Genomic DNA, 23,360 nt, shown 5'->3' with positions numbered 1-23,360 from the left:
GAATGGGGAGTTGGCAAGCTGGAGGAGTGAGGGGAGGGAGGTTTGGCCTTCCTTTGCCCAGAGACTCGGCAAATGCAGCACAAAATCAGATGGGATCTCAGGCTGGAGTGAGCGTGGATGCATTTTATTCTCCCAGGACCTGCCCCTCTGCCCCTCAGTGTGGCATTAAACCCCCAGAACCCACAGTGCAGCATCCCACACACATATCCTGGCTTGCCTGCCTTATTTCCATTCCCTCCACCCAGCCAGTCCAGGGGCTCTGCAGGACCTGTGGGCCCCCTAGAAGGAGCCGGCAAAGCCCAGCCTGAGCCGTTCTTCTGAAAGACCAGTCCCTTGTGCCCCACGTCACCAGAGCTGGAAGACAGGAAGCCATCTTGTCCACCCACTCACACTGCATGAGGCTAAACAGAGACCAGACAGGCCGTCAGTCAGCTTCACAGAGCACTGGTGTCTAAAAAGAAACTTTCAAATCTTTGATAGCTTCCATCACCCGCTCCTCCTACCTCAACACCTCAGCCTGTCCCCAGATCCCCCCACATCCAGTCTCTGAGACCCATCAGTTCTTCAAAGCCTCTGTCAGGTCCCACCAGGCTACTCCCACCACCCTCGTTGCTGTCTCCTCTGAAACCTACAAGATTTATAGTCTATGCCACAAAACTGCAAGTTTATTTATACACTGTCTTACATAATTTTTCATGTTTGTCTCTTTAAGTGTTCTGTAAGTTTCTTAAGGACATGAATCATACCAAATAATTCTTTAGTAGCATCCCCTCTCCCCAGTGCAAAGCTGAGGGGGTGTTTAATGCATGTTTCTTGATTGTTAGGATAAAGTTTCAGGATTCCCTTTGTATGAATCCATCCATTGAACAATTAGTGTCAGGCACTGTGCTACGGCTTGAGAATTCAGAGGTGAACAAAGCATCTCTTACAAGGGTCTTACCACCTGTGTGACTTTACACATGTTACCTCCCCTCTCTGCATGAATATGAAATAAGGAAAACTATCTATTTAATAGGACTATGGAGAGGATTAAATGAAATAATCCTCATTTAGGATTAGCTTCTTAGGTTAGAACCTGCCTCATGATCCCTTAGTGAATGTTAATAATTAGTTTTTTTTTTCTTTTGAGACAGAGTCTCACTCTGTTGCCCAGGCTGGAGTGCAGTGGCATAATCTTGGCTCACTACAACCTCCACCTCCCAGGTTCAAGCGATTCTCCTGCCTCAGCCTCCTGAGGAACTGGAATTACAGGCATGCACCACCACGCCCAACAAATTTTTGTATTTTTAGTAGAGATGGGATTTCGCCACACTGGCCAGGCTGGTCTCAAACTCCTGACCTCAGGTAATCTGCCCACCTCAACCTCTCAAAGTGCTGGGATTACAGGTGTGAGACAAACTCCTGGCCAATAGTTAATATTATTACCTGATGAATCCTTCACCTGTGGGGAGGAGGGGTGTCCCTAGGATAATAGGTATGGTTAAGAGCTAAATTAAGAGAATTATTAGATAAGAAGTGAATGACCTGGATACATCAAAAAGGAGAAATTAAATCCTCTAAGTGGTAAATCACTGGAAAATAGAAATGTCAAAAAAAAAAAAAAAAAGGTAGGGGGAGGCAATGAAGAAGAGACGGAATCCGGGAGTGAGAGGGTATCGCTGTGCTCCTGAGGGATATCTGAGGAAGGTGCAGGAAACTCACATCCAGCACCTGGTGCAGGGCTGGGCATATGGCAGGTCAGAGCCAGGATTAGACGAAAGCCAGCAGGGCACCCAGTACAGAACATTTAAAGAGGTCCTCATTCTCAGGATCATGTAAGTACAATGCTGACACCTGAGAGTAGGGGCCACCTTAAATTTTGTTCCCTGGATCACTTGCTGGCCTCACCTCATCTCAGTTTTGCAGCAAGTGCTCAAGAGAAACTTGCTCTGACCAGTAAAACTGGAAAGTCACTCTGCTGACCCACTGCACACCCAGGCTGCAGTCAGAGCAGCATCCCTTCTTTCTAGGGCACCCTCCCCCTCGAGAACCACACTCCAGATAGATCCTCCAGTCCCTATGGTACCAATCTCCTGGGGCTGTGCCTGCTTCTCGGGGCAGTCAAACAGAAGGCTTTGTCCCCTGGGTCGGGGGAGAGTTGGCTCAGTGATGAGGGCCTTCGAATATACACATGTAGGCAGCACAAAGTCAGGTTGTACTTCTCCTTGACCCAGTTTCACATCCTCAAGTCTCAGGCCTGCACCAGCCACATGCAGGCAGCCCAGCTTTGTGCTCTGAAGGTGCAGGAGAGAGGAAGGCTGGAGGTAAGACAAAGCATAGGAGGGTCCTCTGTATTTGAGACAGGACAAAACTCCTGGCCTCAGTTCCATTGCACAATCACATAGGAAAGCAATGGGACAGTGCTGAGCAGGATGTGCTAAGTAGAGACACCATGATGCTGTGAATTCAAAGGAGAGAAAGAACACCGTGGGCTGAGACCAGAAAGAGAAGCAGGATTTGGACTGAAAGACAGCTGGGAGGGGACAGCAGGTGGGGAGGCAGCGTGGGTGAAGGCCCAGAGTTAGGACAGATGTGACACGCGTAAAAGACCCTTTGCTGGTCAGGCGCGGTGGCTCATGCCTGTAATCCCAGCACTTTGGGAGGCTGAGGCAGGTGGATCACCTGAGGTCAGGAGTTCAAGACCAGCCTAGCCAACATAGCGAAACCCTGTCTCTACTAAAAATACAAAAATTAGCTGGGCGTGGTGGCACAAGCCTGTAATCCCAGCTACTCAGGAAGCTAAGACAGAAGAATTGATTGAACCTGGGAGGCGGAGGTTGCAGTGAGCTGAGATCGCACCACTATACTCCAGCATGAGTAACAGAGCGAGACTCCATCCCAAAAAAATAGATCCTTGGCTGACAGGGGAGAAGCATTCAACTTCCAGAGTGGGCTTCAGCACAGACTGACAATTAGGGGTGAGATTTTTGTTTGGGGAACAGAGACATTCGAAGACTTCTATTTCTAACAAAATGGCCGACTGAGAAGCCCTCTGGGGCAGGTGCTGTGACATACCCCCCCACATCACCATCAGGAATGAAGGACTTCTCCCCACCTGTTGGGGGTGCCATGAGCCAATAGCCCTCAGCTCTCATTCCTCTTTGAGAATTGCCGCAGGTGAGCGGAGCCAACTTACTCAAGGTTATGTCCTCTTCCAGGTCATATATCTCTTCCAGGTATAAAGGTCAGGCACCCTCACCCCAACTCTGGGCAAGTCTTAAGAGACAGCCCAGCTCCAGGGCTGCCTATGGGGTCCACTGAGGCTTTCTCTGGAACTCTATTGCTGCTCAATTTCTCCCTGTGACCAGTCATATTTCCTTCTCTCTTTCTCAGATATTGATCCCAAGAGCTCTTCTCAATAAACATCCTACACTCTAATCTCTGGCTCAGAGTCTGCTTTCCAGGGAAGCCAATCTGCAACATCCTCCCACTACAAAACACTAAAATAACAATTAAAATGTATTTTAAATGCCTTATTAAATGGATGAATAGTCTGGCAAGAAAAGAAGTAGTAGACGCATTCCTCAGTCAATCTCAGTGATTCATGCTTCCCTTGTAATGGCCAAAGGGCCCTCCCAAGGCACAGGTCACACTAGGAACCTCCTCCTAAAGCCAAGAAAACACAAATTATGCAAAAGAAAAGAAGGGAGAAAAGGCAAGGTATGCAAAACACAAAAAATATGATGGCAGAAATAAATCCTTAGTCATTAGTAATCACAATAAATGTAAATATACTAAACTTTCTAGGCAGAAGACAGAATTTGTCAGACTAGGTATTAAAAACTGTAAGTATGTGCTAGTTACAATAGACAGAATGAAAGACATGCAAATTTTTTTTAAAAAGGAATCAACATGATAAATATCATGTTCTCTCACCATAATACCTTTGAGTTAAAAAAATAAAAAAGATAAGGAAAAACTTGAAGTCTCTGGACATTTAAAGCACTTCTAACTTCATGAGTGAGTAAATTATTATAGAAATTAGAAAATAATTGCAATTCAAGATAATGAAAATACCTCTGGTATTTACTAGCTGTATGACCATGAACAAATTACTTAACCTCACTGTGGCTGTTTCCTCAACTATAAAATAAGCATGGTAACAGTATCTATTACTTGTGTTATATGGATTCAGTATGTTAACATATAAAGCACTTGGGCTAGTATCTAGAACATAGTAAATGCAATGCCATTCTGAGTTCTTGTTATCATCATCATCCCCAAATTGAAGGAATTTAATAAAAGAAATATTTAGAGGAAATTTTATAACTTCAAAAGTTTACATTAGAAAATAGAAAGATGGATAATTGAAGATATAAGCACCCAACTTAGGAAGTTAGAAAAATGACAGAATAAAATCAAAGCATAAAAATTAATAAGATAGCAAATATCCAAGAGAAAATCAGCAACACCAAAATCTGATCATTTTACAGAGACAATGTAAAAAATAGAAAAAGAAACAAGCAAATGCTGTTAAGAATAAAAAGGGGCAAAATGATGGATACGACAGAGATGAAATACAGCATATTATAAATTTTGCCAATAAACTTGATTTTTTTAATTCCTAGAAAAATATAATTTACCAAAATTGAAGAAATAGAAAACTTAAATACTCTTACAGTCACTAAAGAAATGGATGAGTAACTTGATTAGTAAGTCTTAATTAGTAAGACTTAATGGATTAGTAAAGTCTTCCCATATGGAAAACATGAGGTGCAGATGGTTATACAGGTGAGGTCTACCAAACATTTAAAGAACAGATGAATCTCAAAAACGTGCATAAGTCATTACACAGAATTAAGTATTAACATTCTTAACTCATTTGCAAGACTGATTTTAAAACCAGGCAGACAGTACGATAAGAGAAAATTACATGCCAATAGCATTCAAGAAAAGGAACAGATCATCCTAAATAAAAATAACAGCAAACAAAATCTCACATCATATAAAACAAATAATAGACCATAAACAAGCTGGGTTTACCCCTAAAATTATAACTTGAACATCTATTAATGTAACTTACCACATCAAAAGATTAAAGGGGAAAAACTACACACCGTTCAATAGATGCAGAAAAAGTACTTATAAAATTAATATCTAAATACAATTTTTGGCTGGATGCAGTGGCTCACACCTGTAATCCCAGCACTATGGGAGGCTAAGGAGGATGAATCATCTGAGATCAGGAGTTCCAGACTAGCCTGAGCAACATCATGAAATGCCATTTCTACTAAAAACACAAAAAGTAGCTGGGCATGGTGGTGCATGCCTGTAATCCCAGCTTCTTGGGAGGCTGAGGCACGAGAATTGCTTGAATCCAGGAGGCGGAGGTTGCAGTGAGCTGAGATCGAGCCACTGCATTCCAGCCTGGGCGCCAGAGCAAGACTCCATGTCAAAAATAAATAAATAAATAAATAAAATTTTCAAAATAAAAAAAACCAAAACTTTTAACACATTCTACAAATGTATGGAACTTTACCTATTAGAAGATATCTTAAAAAAATAAGCAAACATATTCAATGATGACACTTTTTTAACATTCCCTTTACAATTAGGATTAATCATAGCATATGCAAAAATTAACTAAAAATGGGTCAAAGATCTCAATGGCAGAGCTAAAACTATATAACACTTAGAAAAAGTTTAAGTGTAAATCTTTGTGATGTTGGATTAGGCAATGGCTCCTTAGATATGACACCTAAAGCACAAGTAATCAACAATAACAACAAAAAGAAAAATTGGACTTCATCAAAATGTAAAACTTTTGTGCTTCAAAGGACCACCAAAAAAGTAAAAAGATATGTTTTGCAAATCACGTACCTGATAAGTGACTTATACTTGAAATAAATAAAGAACTCTTACAATTCAATAAGAAAAAGCAAAATAATCCACTTTAAAAAAAGGCAAAGGGACCTCTGTGGGCAGGGCATAGCTGAAAAAAGGCAGCAGAAACTTCTGCAGACTTAAACGTCTCTGTTTGACAACTCTGAAGAGAGCAGTGGTTCTCCCAGCACGGTCTTTGATCTCTGAGAATGGACAGACAGCCTCCTCAAGCAGGTCCCTGACTCCCATGTAGCCTGACTGGGAGACACCTACCAGTATGGGCCGACAGACCCCTCATACAGGCAGGTGCCCCTCTGGGACGAAGCTTCCAGAGAAAGGATCAGGCAGCAATATTTGCTGTTCTGCAGCCTCTGCTGGTGATACCCAGGCAAACAGTGTCTGGAGTGGACCTCCAGCAAACTCCAATAGACCTGCAGCTGAGGGACCCGTGAGAAGGAAAACTAACAAACAGATAGGAATAGCATCAACATCAACAAAAGGGACATCTTCACCCATCTGAAGGTCACCAACATCAAAGACCAAAGGTAGATAAAACCACAAAGAAGGAGAGAAGCCAGAGCAGAAAAGCTGAAAATTCTAAAAACCAGAGCGCCTCTTCTCCTCCAAAGGATCATAGCTCCTTGCCAGCAACAGAACAAAGCTGGATGGAGAATGACTTCGATGAGTTGACAGAAGTAGGCTTTGGAAGGTTGGTAATAACAAACTTCTCCAAGCTAAAGGAGCATGTTCTAACCCATCGCAAGGAAGCTAAAACCTTGAAAAAAGGTTAGACAAATGGCTAACTAGAATAAACAGTGTAGAGAGATCTTAAATGACCTGATGGAGCTGAAAACCATGGTACGAGAACTTCGTGACACATGCACAAACTTCAATAGTCAATTCGATCAAGTGGAAGAAAAGGTATCAGTGATTGAAGATCAAATTAATGAAATAAAGCGAGAAGACAAGTTTAGAGAAAAAAGAGTAAAAAGAAATGAACAAAGCCTCCAAGAAATATGGGACTATGTGAAAAGACCAAATCTACATCTGACTGGTGTACCTGAAAGTGAGGGGGAGAATGGAACCAAGCTGGAAAATACTCTGCAGTATATTATCCAGGAGAACTTCCCCAACCTAGCAAGGCAGGCCAACATTCAAATTCAGGAAATACAGAGAACACCAAAGAGATACTCCTCGAGAAGAGCAACCCCAAGACACATAATTGTCAGATTCACCAAGGTTGAAATGAAGGGAAAAAGGTGAAGGGCAGCCAGAGAGAAAGGTCAGGTTACCCACAAAGGGAAGCCCATCAGACTAACAGCAGACCTCTCAGTAGAAACCCTACAAGCAAGCCAGAAGAGAGTTGGGGCCAATATTCAACATTCTTAAAGAAAAGAATTTTCAATCCAGAATTTCATATCCAGCCAAACTAAGCTTCATAAGTGAAGGAGAAATAAAATCCTTTGCAGACAAGCAAATGCTGAGAGATTTTGTCACCACCAGGCCTGCCTTACAAGAGCTCCTGAAGGGAGCACTGAACATGGAAAGAAACAACTGGTACCAGTCACTGCAAAAACATGCCAAATTGTAAAGACCACTGATGCTAGGAAGAAACTGCATCAATTAACAGGCAAAATAACCACCTAACATCATAATGACAGGATCACATTCACACATAACAATATTAACCTTAAATGTAAATGGACTAAATGTGCCAATTAAAAGACATAGACTGGCAAATTGGATAGAGTCAAGACCCATCAGTGTGCTGTATTCAGGAGACCCATCTCACATGCAGAAACACACATAGGCTCAAAATAAAGGGATGAAGGAAGATCTACCAAGCAAATAGAAAGAAAAAAAAAAAAAAAGGCAGGGGTTGCAATCCTAGTTTCTGATAAAACAGACTTTAAACCATCAAAGATCAAAAGAGACAAAGAAGGCCATTACATAATGGTAAAGGGATCAATTCAACAAGAAGAGCTAACTATCCTAAATATATATGCACCCAATACAGGAGCACCCAGATTCATAAAGCAAGTCCTTAGAGACCTACAAAGAGCTTAGACTCCCACACAATAATAATGGGAGACTTTAACACCCCACTGTCAATATTAGACAAATCAACAAGACAGAAGGTTAACAAGGATATCCAGGAATTGAACTCAGCTCTGCACCAAGCAGACCTAATAGACATCCACAGAACTCTCCACCCCAAATCAACAGAATATACATTTTTCTCAGCACCACATTGCACTTATTCTAAAATTGACCACATAGTTGAAAGTAAAGTGCTCCTCAGCAAATGTAAAAGAACAGAAATCACAACCGTCTCTCAGACCGCAGTGCAATCAAATTAGAACTCAGGATTAAGAAACTCACCCAAAACTGTACAACTACATGGAAACTGAACAATCTGCACCTGAATTACGACTGGGTAAATAATGAAATGAAGGCAGAAATAAAGATGTTCTTTGAAACCAATGAGAACAAAGACACAATGTAATAGAATCTCTGGGATACATTTAAAGCAAAGTGTAGAAGGAAATTTATAGCACTAAATACCTACAAGAGACAGCAGGAAAGATATAAAATTGACACCCTAACATCACAATTAAAAGAACTAGAGAAGTAAGAGCAAACACATTCAAAAGCTAGCAGAAGGCAAGAAATAACTAAGATCAGAGCAGAACTGAAGGAGACAGAGACATAAAAAACCCTTCAAAAAATCAATGAATCCAGGAGCTGGTTTTTTGAAAAGATCAACAAAATTGATAGACAGCTAGCAAGACTAATAAAGAAAAAAAGAGAGAAGAATCAAATAGATGCAACAAAAAATGATAAAGGGGATATCATCACCAATCCCACAGAAATACAAACTACCATCAGACAATACTATAAATACCTCTACGCAAATAAACTAGAAAATCTAGAAGAAATGAAAAAATTCCTGGACACATACACCCTCCCAAGACTAAACCAGGAAGAAGCTGAATCTCTGAATAGACCAATAACAGGCTCTGAAATTGAGGAAATAATTAATAGCCTACCAACCAAAAAAAGTCCAGGACCAGACAGATTCACAGCCAAATTCTTCCAGAGGTAGAAGGGGGAGCTGGTACCATTCCTTCTGAAACTACTCCAATCAATAGAAAAAGAGAGAATCCTCCCTAACTCATTTTATGAGGCCAGCATCATCCTGATAGAGACAAGCCTGGCAGAGACACAACAAACAAAAAGAATTTTAGACCAATATCCCTGATGAACATCGATGCAAAAATCCTCAATAAAATACTGGCAAACCAAATCCAGCAGCACATCAAAAAGCTTATCCACTGTGATCAAGTGGGCATCATCCCTGGGATGCAAGGCTGGTTCAACATATGCAAATCAATAAACATAATCCATCACATAAACAGAACCAAAGACAAATCCCACATGATTATCTCAATAGATGCAGAAAAGGCCTTTGACAAAATTCAACAGCTTTTCATGCCAAAAATTCTCAATAAACCAGGTATTGATGGAACATATCTCACAATAATAAGAGCTATTTATGACAAACCCACAGCCAATATCATACTGAATGGGCAAAAACTGGAAGCATTGTTGGGGGCAAGCCTCCCAAAATCTGGCCATAAACTGGCCCCAAAACTGGCCATAAATAAAATCTCTGCACTGTGATATGCCCATATTGGCCCTAAAGCCCAAGCTGGAAGGCTGTGGGTTTACAGGAATGAGGGCAAGGAACGCCTGGCCCGCCCAGGGTGGAAAACTGCTTAAAAGCATTCTTAAGCCACAAACAATTAGCATGAGCGATCTGTGTCTTAAGGGCATGTTCCTGCTGCAGTTAATTCGGCCATTCCCTTTGTTTCCCACAAAGGATACTTTTAGTTAACTTAATATCAGTAGAAACAATGCTAATGACTGGTTTGCTGTTAATCAATATGTGGGTAAATCTCTGTACCGGGCTCTCAGCTCTGAAGGCTGCGAGACCCCTGATTCCCCACTTCACACCTCTATATTTCTGTGTGTGTGTCTTTAATTCCTCTAGCACCACTGGGTTAGGGTCACCCCAACCGAGCTGGTCTCAGCAAGTGGCACCCAATGTGGGGCTCGAATCCAGGTCGAAGGGTCACTGGAGCAACTGTTGGAACAGAAAACTAGCTGGAGGACACTTGAGTACTCTTAAAGCAATCCCCGTGGTGAGTAAGAAGGGTAGCTCAGAAGCATCAGGGTAACAATGGGGCAAGTTTGGGGTCTGGTTCGTTTCACCTTGGAACTTTTTCAAACTGATGAAGAGGAACAAGAGTATAGCGAAGTTAACAGAAGAGGTTACAGAGCATGTTTATTTGCCAGCTGAAGCTAAAGCGGCAAAGGAAGGAGAGGTTCATCCCTACCCTGCTGCACCCCCTTATTATTATTTTGAAGAAAATGACCCCCAGATCTTTCTTTTCCAGAGGACACTGGGCAAAAAGTAGTTGCCACAGTGACTGTTCAAGCAGCGCCTCGAGCAACTGCTCTTAGTTCTATTCAGGCAGGAATTCAGCAAGCTAGATGAGAAGGTAATTTAGAGGCTTGGCAGTTCCCTATTAGAATACACCCCCCAGATCAAGAAGGAAATATTACAGCTACATTTGAGCCTTTTCCTTTTAAATTACTCAAAGAATTAAAACAAGCTACAAATGAGTATGGACCAGGTTCTCCTTTTGTAATGAGATGGTTAAAGAATGTTACTGTTTCCAGTCGAATGATACCTACTGACTGGGACACTCTTACTCTAGCTTGTCTAACTCCTGCTCAGTTCTTACAATTTAAAACTTGGTGGGTAGATGAAGCTTCCATTCAGGCTGCTGGCAATGCCAAGGCCCAACCTCAAATTAATATAACTGCAGACCAACTTTTGGGGGTTGGCAGCTGGGATGGTTTAGATGCACAACTGGTCACGCAGGATGATGCCATAGAACAGCTTAGAGGAGTATGCATTACAGCTTGGGAAAAAAATCACTTCAGGTGGGGAACAATACCCTTCCTTTAGTGCTATAAAACAGGATTGGACCCAGTTAGAAAAAATCAACGTACTTGTTTAACAAGATTGCATTGCAGAACAGGCAGAGGTGCTGCACGATTTCTATGGTATCATTATTAATTGGTCCCCTAGGAGGATGTTTAGCTTGAATTGCACCTCTCAGTTTGCGTGCCATGGCCACACTATGTTCAGATGATCTGAAAAAAATGGTCAGATAGTAAAAATGATAAGAAGTATGGCAAAAGTTCCTATTATCTGGAATCATGGCAGTATAGTGGCACCTCAACCTCAAATGATATGGCCCACTCTAGAAGCTAAACATAAAGATTTGTGGAAACTATTAAATGCTCTTAAAAAGATATAAATTTAGGAAAAAATAAAAAAGCATCTAGAAGGACACTCTACAAACTTGTTTTAGAATACAGCAAAATTAAAAGAACAAATATTTAAAGCATCCCAGGCACACCTGACCTTAATGCCAGAAACTGAAGTGCTTAAAGGAGCTGCAGACAAATTAGCAGCTAGTAACCCATTTAAATGGATAAAAACACTTAGAAGCTCTGTGATTTCATTGACGATTGTGCTTTTAATCTATGTTGTTTGTCTTTATATACTCTGCAGATGCGGATCCCGACTCCTGCAAGAAGTAGCTCACTGTGACAAAGCTGCCTTTGCTTTTATCTCTTTGCAAATCAAAGAAGGGAGACATGTTGGGAGCAAGCCTTCCAAAATCTGGCCATAAACTGGCCCCAAAACTGGCCATAAATAAAATCTCTGCAGCACTGTGATATGTCCATAATGGCCCTAACGCCCAAGCTGGAAGGTTGTGGATTCACAGGAGTGAGGGCAAGGAACACCTGGCTCGCCCAGGGTGGAAAACCACTTAAAGGTATTCTTAAGCCATAAACAATTAGGATGAGAGATCTGTGTCTTAAGGGCATGTTCCTGCTACAGTTAATTCGGCCCATCCCTTGGTTTCCCATAAAGGATACTTTTAGTTAATTTAGTATCAGTAGAAACAATGCTAATGACTGGTTTGCTGTTAATCAATATGTGGGTAAATCTCTGTTCGGGGCTCTCAGCTCTGAAGGCTGTGAGACCCCTGATTCCCCACTTCACACCTCTATATTTCTGTGTGTGTGTCTTTAATTCCTCTAGTGCCGCTAGGTTAAGGTCTCCCTGACCGAGCTGGTCTCGGCAAAGCATTCCCTTTGAAAATCAGCACAAGATAAGGATGCCCTCTCTCACCACTCCTGTTCAACATAGTGTTGGAAATTCTGGCCAGGTCATTCAGGCAAGAGAAAGAAATAAAGCGTATTCAATTAGGAAAAGAGGAAGTCAAATTTTCCCGGTTTGCAGATGACATGATTGTATATTTAGAAAACACCATCGTCTCAGCCCAAAATCTCCTTAAGCTGATAAGCAACTTCAGCAAAGTCTCAGGATACAAAATCAATGGGCAAAAATCACAGGCATTCTTATACACCAATAACAGACAAACAGAGAGCCAAATCACGAGTGAACTCTCATTCACGATTGCTTCAAAGAGAATAAAATACCTAGGAATCCAACTTACAAGGGACGTGAAGGACCTCTTCAAGGAGAACTACAAACCACTGTTCAACAAAATAAAAGAGGACACAAACAAATGGAAGAACATTCCATGCTCATGGCTAGGAAGAATCAATATCATGAAAATGGCCATACTGTCCGAAGTAATTTATAGATTCAATGCCATCCCCATCAAGCTACCAAAGTCTTTCTTCACAGAATTGGAAAAAATGACTTTAAAGTTCATATGGAACCAAAAAAGAGCCTGCATTGCCAAGGCAATCCTAAGACAAAAGAACAAAGCTGGAGGCACTATGCCACCTGACTTCAAACTATACTACAAGGCTACAGTAACCAAAACAGCATGGTACCAAAACAGATATATAAACCAACGGAACAGAACAGAGGCCTCAGAAATAACACCACACATCTACAACCATCTAATCTTTGACAAACCTGACAAAAACAAGAAATCGGGAAAGGATTCCCTATTTAATAAATCGTGCTGGGAAAACTGGCTAGGCATATGTAGGAAACTGAAACTGGATCCCTTCCTTACACCTTATACAAAAATTAATTCAAGATGGATTAAAGACTTAAATGTTAGGCCTAAAACCATACAACCCCTAGAAGAAAACCTAGGCAATACTATTCAGGACATAGGCATGGGCAAGGACTGCATGACTAAAACACCAAAAGCAATGGCAACAAAAGCCAAAATAGACAAATGGTATCTAATTAAACTAAAGAGCTTCTGCACGGCAAAATAAACTACCATCAGAGTGCACAAGCAACCTACAGAACGGGAGAAAATTTTTGCAATCTACCATCTGACAAAGGGCTAATATCCAGAATCTACAAAGCACTTAAACAAATTTACAAGAAAAAAACAAACAATCCCATCAAAAAGTGGGCAAAGGATATGAACAGACACTTCTCAAAAGAAGACATTTATGCAGCCAACAGGCACATGAAAAAATGCTCATCATCACTGGTCATCAGAGAAATCCAGATCAAGGGCCAGGCGCGGTGGCTCACACCTATAATCCCAGCACTTTGGGAGTCCAAGGCAGGCGGATCATGAGGTCAGGAGATCAAGACCATCCTGGCTAACATGGTGAAACCCCATCTCTACTAAAAATACAAAAAATTAGCCAGGTGTGGCGGCAGGCGCCTGTAGTCCCAGCTACTTGGGAGGCTGAGGCAGGAGAATGGTGTGAACCTGGGAGGCGGAGCTTGTAGTGAGCTGAGAGTATGCCACTGCTCTCCAGCCTGGGCGACACAGCGAGACTCCATCTCAAACAAAAAAAAGAAATCCGGATCAAAACCACAATGAGATACCATCTCACACCAGTTAGAACGGCGATCATTAAAAAGTCAGGAAACAACAGACACTGGAGAGGATGTGGAGAAATAGGAACACTTTTACACTGTTGGTGGGAGTGTAAATTAGTTCAGCCATTGTGGAAGACAGTTTGGTGATTCCTCAAGGATCTAGAACTAGAAATACCATTTGACCCAGCGATCCCATTACTGAGTATATACCCAAAGGATTATAAATCATGCTACTATAAAGACACATGCACACGTATGTTTATTGTGGCACTATTCACAGTAGCAAAGACTTGGAACCAACCCAAATGTCCATCAATGATAGACTGGATTAAGAAATTGTGGCACATATACACCATAGAATACTATGCAGCCATAAAAAAGGATGAATTCATGTCCTTTGCAGGGACATGGATGAAGCTGGAAACCATCATTCTAAGCAAACTATCACAAGGACAGAAAACCAAACACCACATGTTCTCATTCATAGGTGGGAATTGATCAGTGAGAACACCTGGATACAGGGCAGGGACCATCACACACCGGGACCTGTCAGGGGGTTAGTGGGGCTGGGGGAGGGATAGCATTAGGAGAAATACCTAAAGTAAATGATGAGTTGATGGGTGCAGCAAACCAACATGGCACATGTATACCTATGTAACAAACCTGCATGTTATGCACATGTACCCTAGAACTTAAAAGTATAATTTATAAATAAATAAATAAAAATAAAAATAGGCAACAGGGCTGGGCACGGTGGCTGACTGGGCGTGGTGGCTCATTCCTGTAATCCCAGCACTTTGGGAGGCCGGGAAGGGCAGATCACCTGAGATTAGGAGTTTGAGACCAGCCTGGCCAACATGGTGAAACCCTGTCTCTACTAAAAATACAAAAATTAGCCAGGCATGGTGGTGCATGCCTGTAATCCCAGCTACTCAGGAGGCTGAGGTGGGAGAATCATTTGAAATCGGGAGGCAGAGGTTGCAGTGAGCTGAGATCGCGCCATTGCACTCCAGCCTGGGCAAAACTAGCTCTAAAAAAAAAAAAAAAAAAAAAAAAAAGGCAAAGAATCTAAATAGATATTTCTCCAAAGAAGATATACAAATAGCTAATAAGCACATAAAAAGATGCTCCACATCATTAGTCATCAGAGAAATGCAAAATCAAAACCACAGTGAGACATCACCTCAAAACCACTGAGATGGCTATAATCCAAAAAAAGATAATAAAAGTGTTGCCAAGGATGTAGAGAAATTGGAACCCTCATACAATGCTGAAGAAAATGTAAAATGATACAGCCACCTCAGAGAACCCCGGCATTTCATCAAATGGCAAACACAGAGTTACTGTATATTTTACTCACAGGTATAAACCCAAGAGAAATGAAAATCTATGTCCACACAAAAACTTAACATAATGGTGAAAACAATTCAAATGTCTATGAGTTGAAGAACAGAGAAACAGAATTTAGTCTATCCATACAATGAAATATTATTCTGCGATAAGAAAAAATGAAGTACTGATACATGATATGACATGGATGAACCCTGAAAACATTCTGCTTAGTGCAAGATGTCAATCACATAGGACAACGTAGCATATGATTCCATTTATATTAAATGCTCAAAATAGGAAAATCTAGAGACAGAAAACAGGTTAGTGTGTTTGTTCATTCCTAGGACCAGGAGGGATGGGGGTCTGGGAAGTGATGGGTAAGGGGTACAGGATTTCTTTTTTAGGGTAATGAAAACGTCCTAAAATTGACTGTGGTGGTAGATGTGCAACTGTATGAATATATTAAAAGCCATTTAACTGTACACTTTAAGTGAGTATATTTTATTTCAATAAAGCTGTCAAAAAAAGAAAGAAGAAAACGGTGAGGACTAAGACGAGGATGTTCACTATGACACTTTTATTGAATATTATGTCGAAGGTCCTAGCCACTACAGTAAAACAAGAACTATATATTAAGGTATAATGGTAGTAATGAAAGAAAGAAAAATGTCTACATAGAAATCCCCAGATAATCTACAGACAAACTATTATCAGTATGTGCATAATCAAAGTTACTGATTATAAAATTAATACACAAAAATCAAATTTATTTCTATATACCAGCTATAAACGGTTAGAAAATATAACATTTTTAAAGATAACCTGTACAATAGTAAACATTTTATATAGTTTTTAAATAGTTAAAAACCATGTAGCTAGACATGAATTGTTATGGACTAAATAATTGTTTGTGTCCCCCCAAAATTCCTATGTTGAAATCGAATCCCAAGGCAATGGTATTTGGAGGTGGAGTTTTGGGGTGATGATTAGGTCAGAGAGTGGAGCAGTCACAAATGGGATTGGTGTGCACCTAAGACAAGGCCAGAGACTTAGCTCCCTCTCTTTCATCCCCACATGAGGAAACAAGAAGTCTGCAACCTGCGGGAGGGCCCTCACCAGAACCCAGCCATGCTAGCACCTTGATCTTGAACTTTTAGCCTCTTGAACAGTGAGAAACAAACATTTGTTGCTTAAGCTACCCAATCTATGGTAATTTGTTATAGAAGCCCAAACAAAGTAAGACATAAATCTAACAGAAAACATTCAAACTCTTTATGGAGAATTATAAAACTCCACTGAAAGACACGGGAAGACATTCAAGGCCCATGGTTATCTGGTTTTCCTGAGATTAAGTTTAAAAGATGGGCTGAGACCAGATTATTAAAATCTACCATGTCCTTTCTTTCTACTTTTAAATAAACATTGCCCTTTACTGTCCCTTTGTTAAAAACACCCGAAGTCATAATACTCTAGGGCTGTGAAGCTTATATGAAGCTTATATGAAGATTTCAGCACTAACAAAGGGGACTGGGGTCAGTGGGGTACTTAAAAGAAGAAAGGACAATTTCCATGCCCCTCATTGTGGAAAATCTTTCTTTTAACACTTTCTGTTCTCAGCATTGACACCTAGAAAGGGTAATCTGCACTCCCTGTCTCTACATTCTCTTTCCCCACTCACTCCCTGCCCACTGAAACAGGATCCTGTCCCCACTCTTCTCTCCCAAACTGTCTTTGCCTCTACTGCCAACCCAGTGGACATCTCAATCCTATCCCACCCAAGCCCTCTTCCCGGCATGCCACAGCTGGCCACTCTCACTCTGACGCCCTCATCCCTTGGTTTCCTTAACACCTCCCTCTCCTCATTCCCTTCCACCTCTCTCCAGCCTTGGTTTCCAGAGCCAGCTGTCCTCTCTCAACCCCTTATAGGTGGAGACATCCTTCAAAGCTCTCCTTTGCACCCAGACCCATTGTCACTTTCCACTCTGCTCTGTTTTTGGTGACTCATTCAATCCCAGTGCTCACACCAGTGTTTTTCTAATTAAGGGTTTCAACCCAATGGATTGTAAAATACACAATAACAAAATTTACCATTTTAACCATTTTTAAGTCTACAGTTGAATGTAATTAAGTACATTCATCTTGTTGTGCTACCATCACCACCATCCATCTCCAATACTTTCTAATCTTTCCAAACTGAAACTCCATACCCATTAAAAGATGACTCCCCATTCCACACCCAGACCCCAGGAACCACCATTCTACTTTCTGTCTTTATGAATTTGACTACTCTAGGTCTCTCATATAATTGGAATCATAGAGTATTTGTCCTTTTGTGCCTGGTTTATTTCACTCAACACAAGGTCTTCAAGGTTCATTCATGTTGTAGCACATTTCAGAACTTCCTTTCTTTTTAAGGCCAATATTCCATTGTATTTTTTAACGAAATAGAATGGATTTATTTTATTTTATTTTATTTTATTTTATTTTATTTTATTTTATTTATGTTTTTGAGACAGAGTCTCGCTCTGTCGCCCAGGCTAGAGTGCAATGGTGCCATCTCGGCTCAATGCAACCTCCACCTCCCAGTTTCAAGTGATTCTTGTGCCTCACCTCCTGAGTAGCTGGGATTACAGGTGCATGCCACCACACCCAGCTAATTTTTATATTTTTAGTAGAGACAGGGTTTCACCATGTTGGTCAGGCTGGCCTCAAACTCCTGACCTCGTGATCCGCCCGCCTAGTCCTCTCAAAGTGCTGGGATTACAGGCGTGAGCCACCGCACATGGCGAATGGATTTTTTAAATGAAGTAAAATAGAAAACATTAGAGTGCATTTCTCGTAATAAGGCCAAGTATTGTTTCGCAAAATGTTTCAGTTGAATGTGTACATAGCTGTGTTCAAGGTCCCCAGCTGTAACATATACCATACTGTGCTTTCCAATCATAAAAGTTTGAAAAACACTGATGTCAGTGGTTGGTGACTCCAAATCTACATTACGAGTCTGGCTCTTCCCTGCGCAGTTCTGGGTAGCTCCACGCACGCACGAGGATCCAGACCCACAGCTGTCACCCTCCCCGCTCCCTCCCCGAGACACGCCCTCCTCAGAGGGTCCCTACTTTCTTCTCAGGAATTGGGCCCTTGCCTGCCTCACTCTGCCCCCAGCAATATAGCTCTAACCCCTGAGTCATGCAGATTCACTCAACTCTTGCCAGCACTTGTCAATCCTTGCTCAAACTCGATTTCATTCCCCTTCCTTTCACCTCTGCCTGTGCCTGTGGATCACTCCCCTTTCTTGAAGACCCCTTCAAATGCCTCCATGTACCTTGAAACACAGTGATTTGCTCTGGCTCCCTCTTCCTTGGTTTTAGAGTCCCTCGTCCATTCCTCTAGGCATGGCTCATGTATCAGTTGCATGCCTTTCTGTCTTCCCAATGCCATGGGCTCCTTGGAGACCCAGGACTGTGCCTGACTTGCACACCATTGTATCCTCAGCACTTAAAGAGTAAATCTGCATGAAGTATTTGTTCAATCAATCAAAAACAGACATGGAGAACCCAAGAGCATCAAGGGGAATGTTCTCAACTTTGTTTCTTGTCTTTTTCTCCTCATTCACATAGTGCATGTTTTCTCCATTAGAGACACTGAGCCCACTAAGCCCCCTGCACTGCCCCGCCTTCTCCCTTCCTGACCAAGGTAGGTGCTGCAAATGGACCCCCAGAGTTCTGACTGCTCTCAGTAGGGTCCTCCCAAAAGCTCCCGTTGCAGAGCACAGGGAGCACCCAGGGTCCAAAGAAGTAAGCACACATCGACTCACAGCCCCGCTGCCATTTGCTGTGGGCTGTCACTGAATTCTCCCTGGAAGAGCCTGCCATTGCTGTATCCCTGAACTCTTTGTGAGGTGGCATTGCACCAGCTTAGCACAGAAGCAAACAATGGCAGCCTTCAGGAATCCCCTGCCTCTGAAGTGGACCTGCTCCCTGTAACAAGTTCTTCTCCCTTTCACTGGGCTATGACAGTACCTCCACCTCCCAGCCTTTCCACCTCTTTTCCTGTAGAAGGCCCAGCTAATGTCCTTCCTAGGGACTTTTATCCTGCCATTACCCTACTCGAGGGCCAAACACTGCTCCCAATGGCCCAATGAACCAAATGCAAATTGTTCTTCTCAATCTTCAAAACACTTTGCTGAGGCTAGTGACCCACTGTTACATCTGCCCCCTTCATCCCTTCCTTCCCTCACATCAGTTGTATCCATTTCTTCATTGTGTCTCTTCCAGTTACAATCCCTGTGTACACACACATAGTCCTACCTTCAATTATTTATTCATTATCCAATATTTATTGAGAACTTCTTACGTGCTGGACACATTTGGTGTTCACAGTGCAGCTGGGAACAAAACAGAGCAAATTGGCTGGGCGCAGTGGCTCACGCCTGTAATCCCAGCATTTTGGGAGGCCGAGGCAGGTGGATCACGAGGTCAGGAAATCCAGACCATCATGGCTAACAAGATGAAACCCTGTCTCTACTAAAAAAATACAAATAAATTAGCCGGGCGTGGTGGCGGGCGCCTGTAGTCCCAGCTACTGGCAAGACTGAGGCAGGAGAATGGTGTGAACCAGGGAGGCGGAGCTTGCAGTAAGCGGAAATCACTGCAATCCAGCCTGGGTGACACAGAGAAACTCCGTCTCAAAAACAAAAACAAAAGAGCAAATCCCCACCTCATGGAGCTTTCGGTCTGGAGCAGAGTTTCTCAACCTCAGCTACTACTGAGGTTTGGGGCTGGAAAATTCTTTGTTGTGGGGGGCAAACTATGCATTATAGGATCTCTACAACATCTTTGGTCTCATCCCAGTGCATGCAGCAGCACTCTCCTCTCCCCAGTGTGAACACCACAGAAGTCTCCAAACATTGCTGTGGAGAATAGGGAATTGAGAACCACTGGTCTAGAGCAGCAGGAGGAGCTTGTTGCAGCTTGCAGATTGCCTGGGGAGCTTGCTACAAAGGCAGGTTAGTAGATCCCTCCCCCAGACAGTCAGATTCAGGGCCTCAGGAGTCTGCATTTCAGTGGTCCTCCAGTTGGTTCTGATTCAGGCCCTCCGAGATCTTCTACTTGAAGAACACTGGTTAAGTGTTTGTAGACAGGAGACAGGCTGCTGATAATCACATCAGGCCGGTTCATTACAATCATTATATATGGAGGAAACAAGATAGGTGAGCAGGTGCTAGGGGTGACACTGATGTGGCAGCCACACCCAATTCAAGATCAGGACTAATCAATGATTAAGTCAAGTGCTGCAGTGTAGGTAGGGCCAGGTGTGGGAGAGACGGGAGGAAATTGTGACACACTTGCATCTCTGCATCTTTGTTCCTGCCCACTTTTTGGATGTGCATGCCCCCTGCCCCCACCCTCAAATCTTACCCTTCCTTCAAGGCCCACTCAAGTTCAACTTCCTCTGGGCACAGTCTTGCCTAACTTCTCCAGCCTATCAGTGCCTCTCTTCTCAGACAGTTTAACATTCACTTTCTATTTCATTTGTGGCTATTTTGTTGCCCCAAATAGACTTCGAGTCCTCTGAGCACCAAGACCACATCATCTCCTTCTTTACAGACCCTTATCTAGAGGCACGCTTCCAGGATCAGGCCTATACAGGTTTTGCTTGGTTGATTGGGTTGAGTCTCTAGAATGAGGCCTGCAAGATAGCATCTATGCAATTTAGGGGGTCAGGGTCTCTGTGAGGGAGGAAGGGAAGCACCTTGTGTGCCTGCTGAACTCCTGGCAGCTAGCCCACCCACCCAAGACCAGGGAGGACTTGCCAGAGCAAGCAGGTAGTAGTTTGGTTGGCATTGCCATAGGCGGTTATACTTTCCCCCCGTTGACAGGGCAGAAGGAATCCCAGCAGCCCCAGCAACTTTGGGGAGGTGCCGGCAGAGGGCAGGAATCCAGAGCTGCCCTGCTGAAGAGCAAGGGCCAAGATGGCAGCAGCCAATCGGCCTGCAGGGCTGCAGCAAGCCGTGGGGGACCCAGTTGTCCTTGCATAGGATCATCTCAGGGGCAGCAGTAACCGAAAGAAGAGGCAGGCCCAATCAGATCCAAGAAGCCAGGAGGCTCCGAAGATGGCCTTTAAAGCCACCAGTGCCAGACAGCACTCAGGAGCTGCCACCAACCAGGGAACGCTCCCTGGGAAGGTTCGGAGTCAGCCACTGGCTGTAAACAAATGTTCAGAACAAGGTGCCTCATTACTCCCCAGCTCTGGGGGAGTTACGAGGAGGGGAAACAGCCTAAGTGCTCAGCTTTTCCACTGTAGAGCCACACCCAGCAGCGATCCTCACCTTCCCATCCTCGTGGGCATCCCAGATTGGGAGTACCCATACCTGATGTAGAACCCAAAGGATGAGAAGAGGGCTGTTTTGTTATGGGGAAGTTTAGAGAAGAAGGTGGGATGCTTACTTAGCTAGAGAGACATTTATTTTCCTATCAACCTGGGGGATGGGCGGTGTGAGTAGGGAGGCACTAGCAGCAAAGAAAAAAACACCCCAGCAGCTGGGAGAGAGGGCTCTTTCCAAGAGAGGCTCTGATATGGGTGTATCCTAGAGCAGGAACCTCCCCTAATCCCCCAAACCAGGCAGAGAAACCCCAAGTGTTTCCCTTAAGCCAGAAGAGCCGGCAGAAGGAAGTGGCTGGCATTTCAGTGTATCTTCTGCAAACAGAGAGACTGAGGCTGTGCCCGAATTGAATTTCTGAGTAACACCTCCTGCTGCTCTTTCTCTTGGAGTTTAACTGTGGATTGGGGTGGAGTAGGGGGAGAGCCCAATGAGGGGTTAACTTCTACTGCAGCTCTGACCTTTTGCGCTGAGGATGAGAAAAAAAAAGCCATCTGTTTCAGAAGGAATCACGTTGTTGAGTTTCACAGATCCAGTGGCTATGGGATTATAAGACTTCATTATCACTATCCCTGTCGCATCGCCACAGCCCACTACCACCCCCACCTAACCCGAAGCTCCTGGAGGGGAAAATGCTTTTTTTTCCCAAGGGTCCTTACGAAAGTTCAGGACTCGCGAGGTAATAAATAAATAAATAAATAAATAAATAATCTATACAATTTTGAGCCCTCCGACCCCGGAGTCCAAACAAATGGCCATAGAACTGTGGGTTTGGAGGACACCCGCTCTGATCCATGCGGTCTCTCCGGTATTAAATGGATTTATCGTCAGCCTGGTTGCCTGGAATTCTATCCTGTCCTTCATTTTTCATAGTGGAACAAAGTTGTCTGGGCCCTCCAGCTAGCGCTGGGCAGGGAGCTGGGAGCAAGGATGCTCTTGGAAACGCGGTGACCCAAGCTTAAGCGGCCATGCTCGGGGCTAGGAGCGGACCCCACGGTCACTCACCCCGGGGCGCTGTGACGGAAGCTGCCGCTGCCACTGGCACTCGGGGGCTCGCCGCCTGGCTCCGTGCATCCCGCCCTCTCTTGGACTTTCTTACCTCTTAATGTAGTTCCTGCCATACAGGATCTGTTGCAGCAAGGTCACCAAGGCGAAGGCGCAGATGAAGATGAAGAGCAAAGTTCGGTTCCCCAGCAAATCCCGGTTGGCCGAGGGGTCCGCGTAGCGCATCCTGGCGACCGGGCGCCGCGGGCGCGGGGTACGGGGCGGCCAGGCAATGACTCGCGGGGTTCCGGAGCCCCGGAGGGCGCGCGGCCGACGTGGCGCCTCACGGTGAGGTCAGGCAGGCGGGGGACTTCGCGGGGCAAAGTTTCTGGCTGGCGCGGCCGGACCTGGGGGCATCCAAGCTTCGCAGGCGCTGGGGCGGCAAGCAGGACAGGGCCAGTGGCAGGGAGCTTTGCAGCGGCCCGGGGCCTTCCCCCCCCCGGGGTACCTTTACCTCCAGGCGCCCATGCCCGGCAGCCGCCGATTTCCCCGCGGAGGGGCGACGCCAGGTGCCACGAGCCGGAGGAGGCCCCTCCCGCCGAGGTGGCGGCCAATGGGGAGCGGGGCCCGGGCTCCGTACCCTGTGAGCCCTAGCGCACCGCGCACCGCCCCCTCCAGTCCGGCTCCGGATCGCGGTTGCCCAGCGCGCGGTGCCCTGCCGGGGGCGGGCCACATCTGATCCCCCGGCCCGCAGCGAGGGATCGCGAAGGTGGGCCTTCGGTTCTGCCGATAGGGACGGGGGAGGGAGGGTACAAAACACCCGTGCAGTCTGGCTAATGATAGGCGGGCCGTGGGGAGGGGGAGGGGCGGAGCGGAAAACGCCGGGTT

The 23,360-nt window shown here is 44.1% G+C and overlaps 1 protein-coding gene across 3 annotated transcripts in view; it reads right to left on the bottom strand.

Annotated features, from left to right (window-relative positions):
• The window catches only part of LOC105499667 (ST8 alpha-N-acetyl-neuraminide alpha-2,8-sialyltransferase 5), a 96,166-nt gene extending 73,153 nt beyond the window's left edge, over positions 1 to 23,013 (bottom strand). For 2 of the 3 annotated variants that reach the window (XM_011772401.2, XM_011772417.2), the window contains exon 1: positions 22,588 to 23,013. In XM_011772401.2, the coding sequence (XP_011770703.1) occupies positions 22,588 to 22,718 (131 nt within the window). In that variant the 5' untranslated portion in view covers positions 22,719 to 23,013. The remainder of the gene's footprint in view (positions 1 to 22,587) is intronic. The other variant, XM_011772406.2, reaches the window with a different exon arrangement.
• Positions 23,014 to 23,360: the final 347 nt, after the last annotated feature.

The sequence above is a fragment of the Macaca nemestrina genome, chromosome 19, assembly GCF_043159975.1.
Source record: "Macaca nemestrina isolate mMacNem1 chromosome 19, mMacNem.hap1, whole genome shotgun sequence".
Taxonomy (NCBI): domain Eukaryota; kingdom Metazoa; phylum Chordata; class Mammalia; order Primates; family Cercopithecidae; genus Macaca; species Macaca nemestrina.
This window is presented reverse-complemented; position numbering and strand designations above follow the sequence as displayed.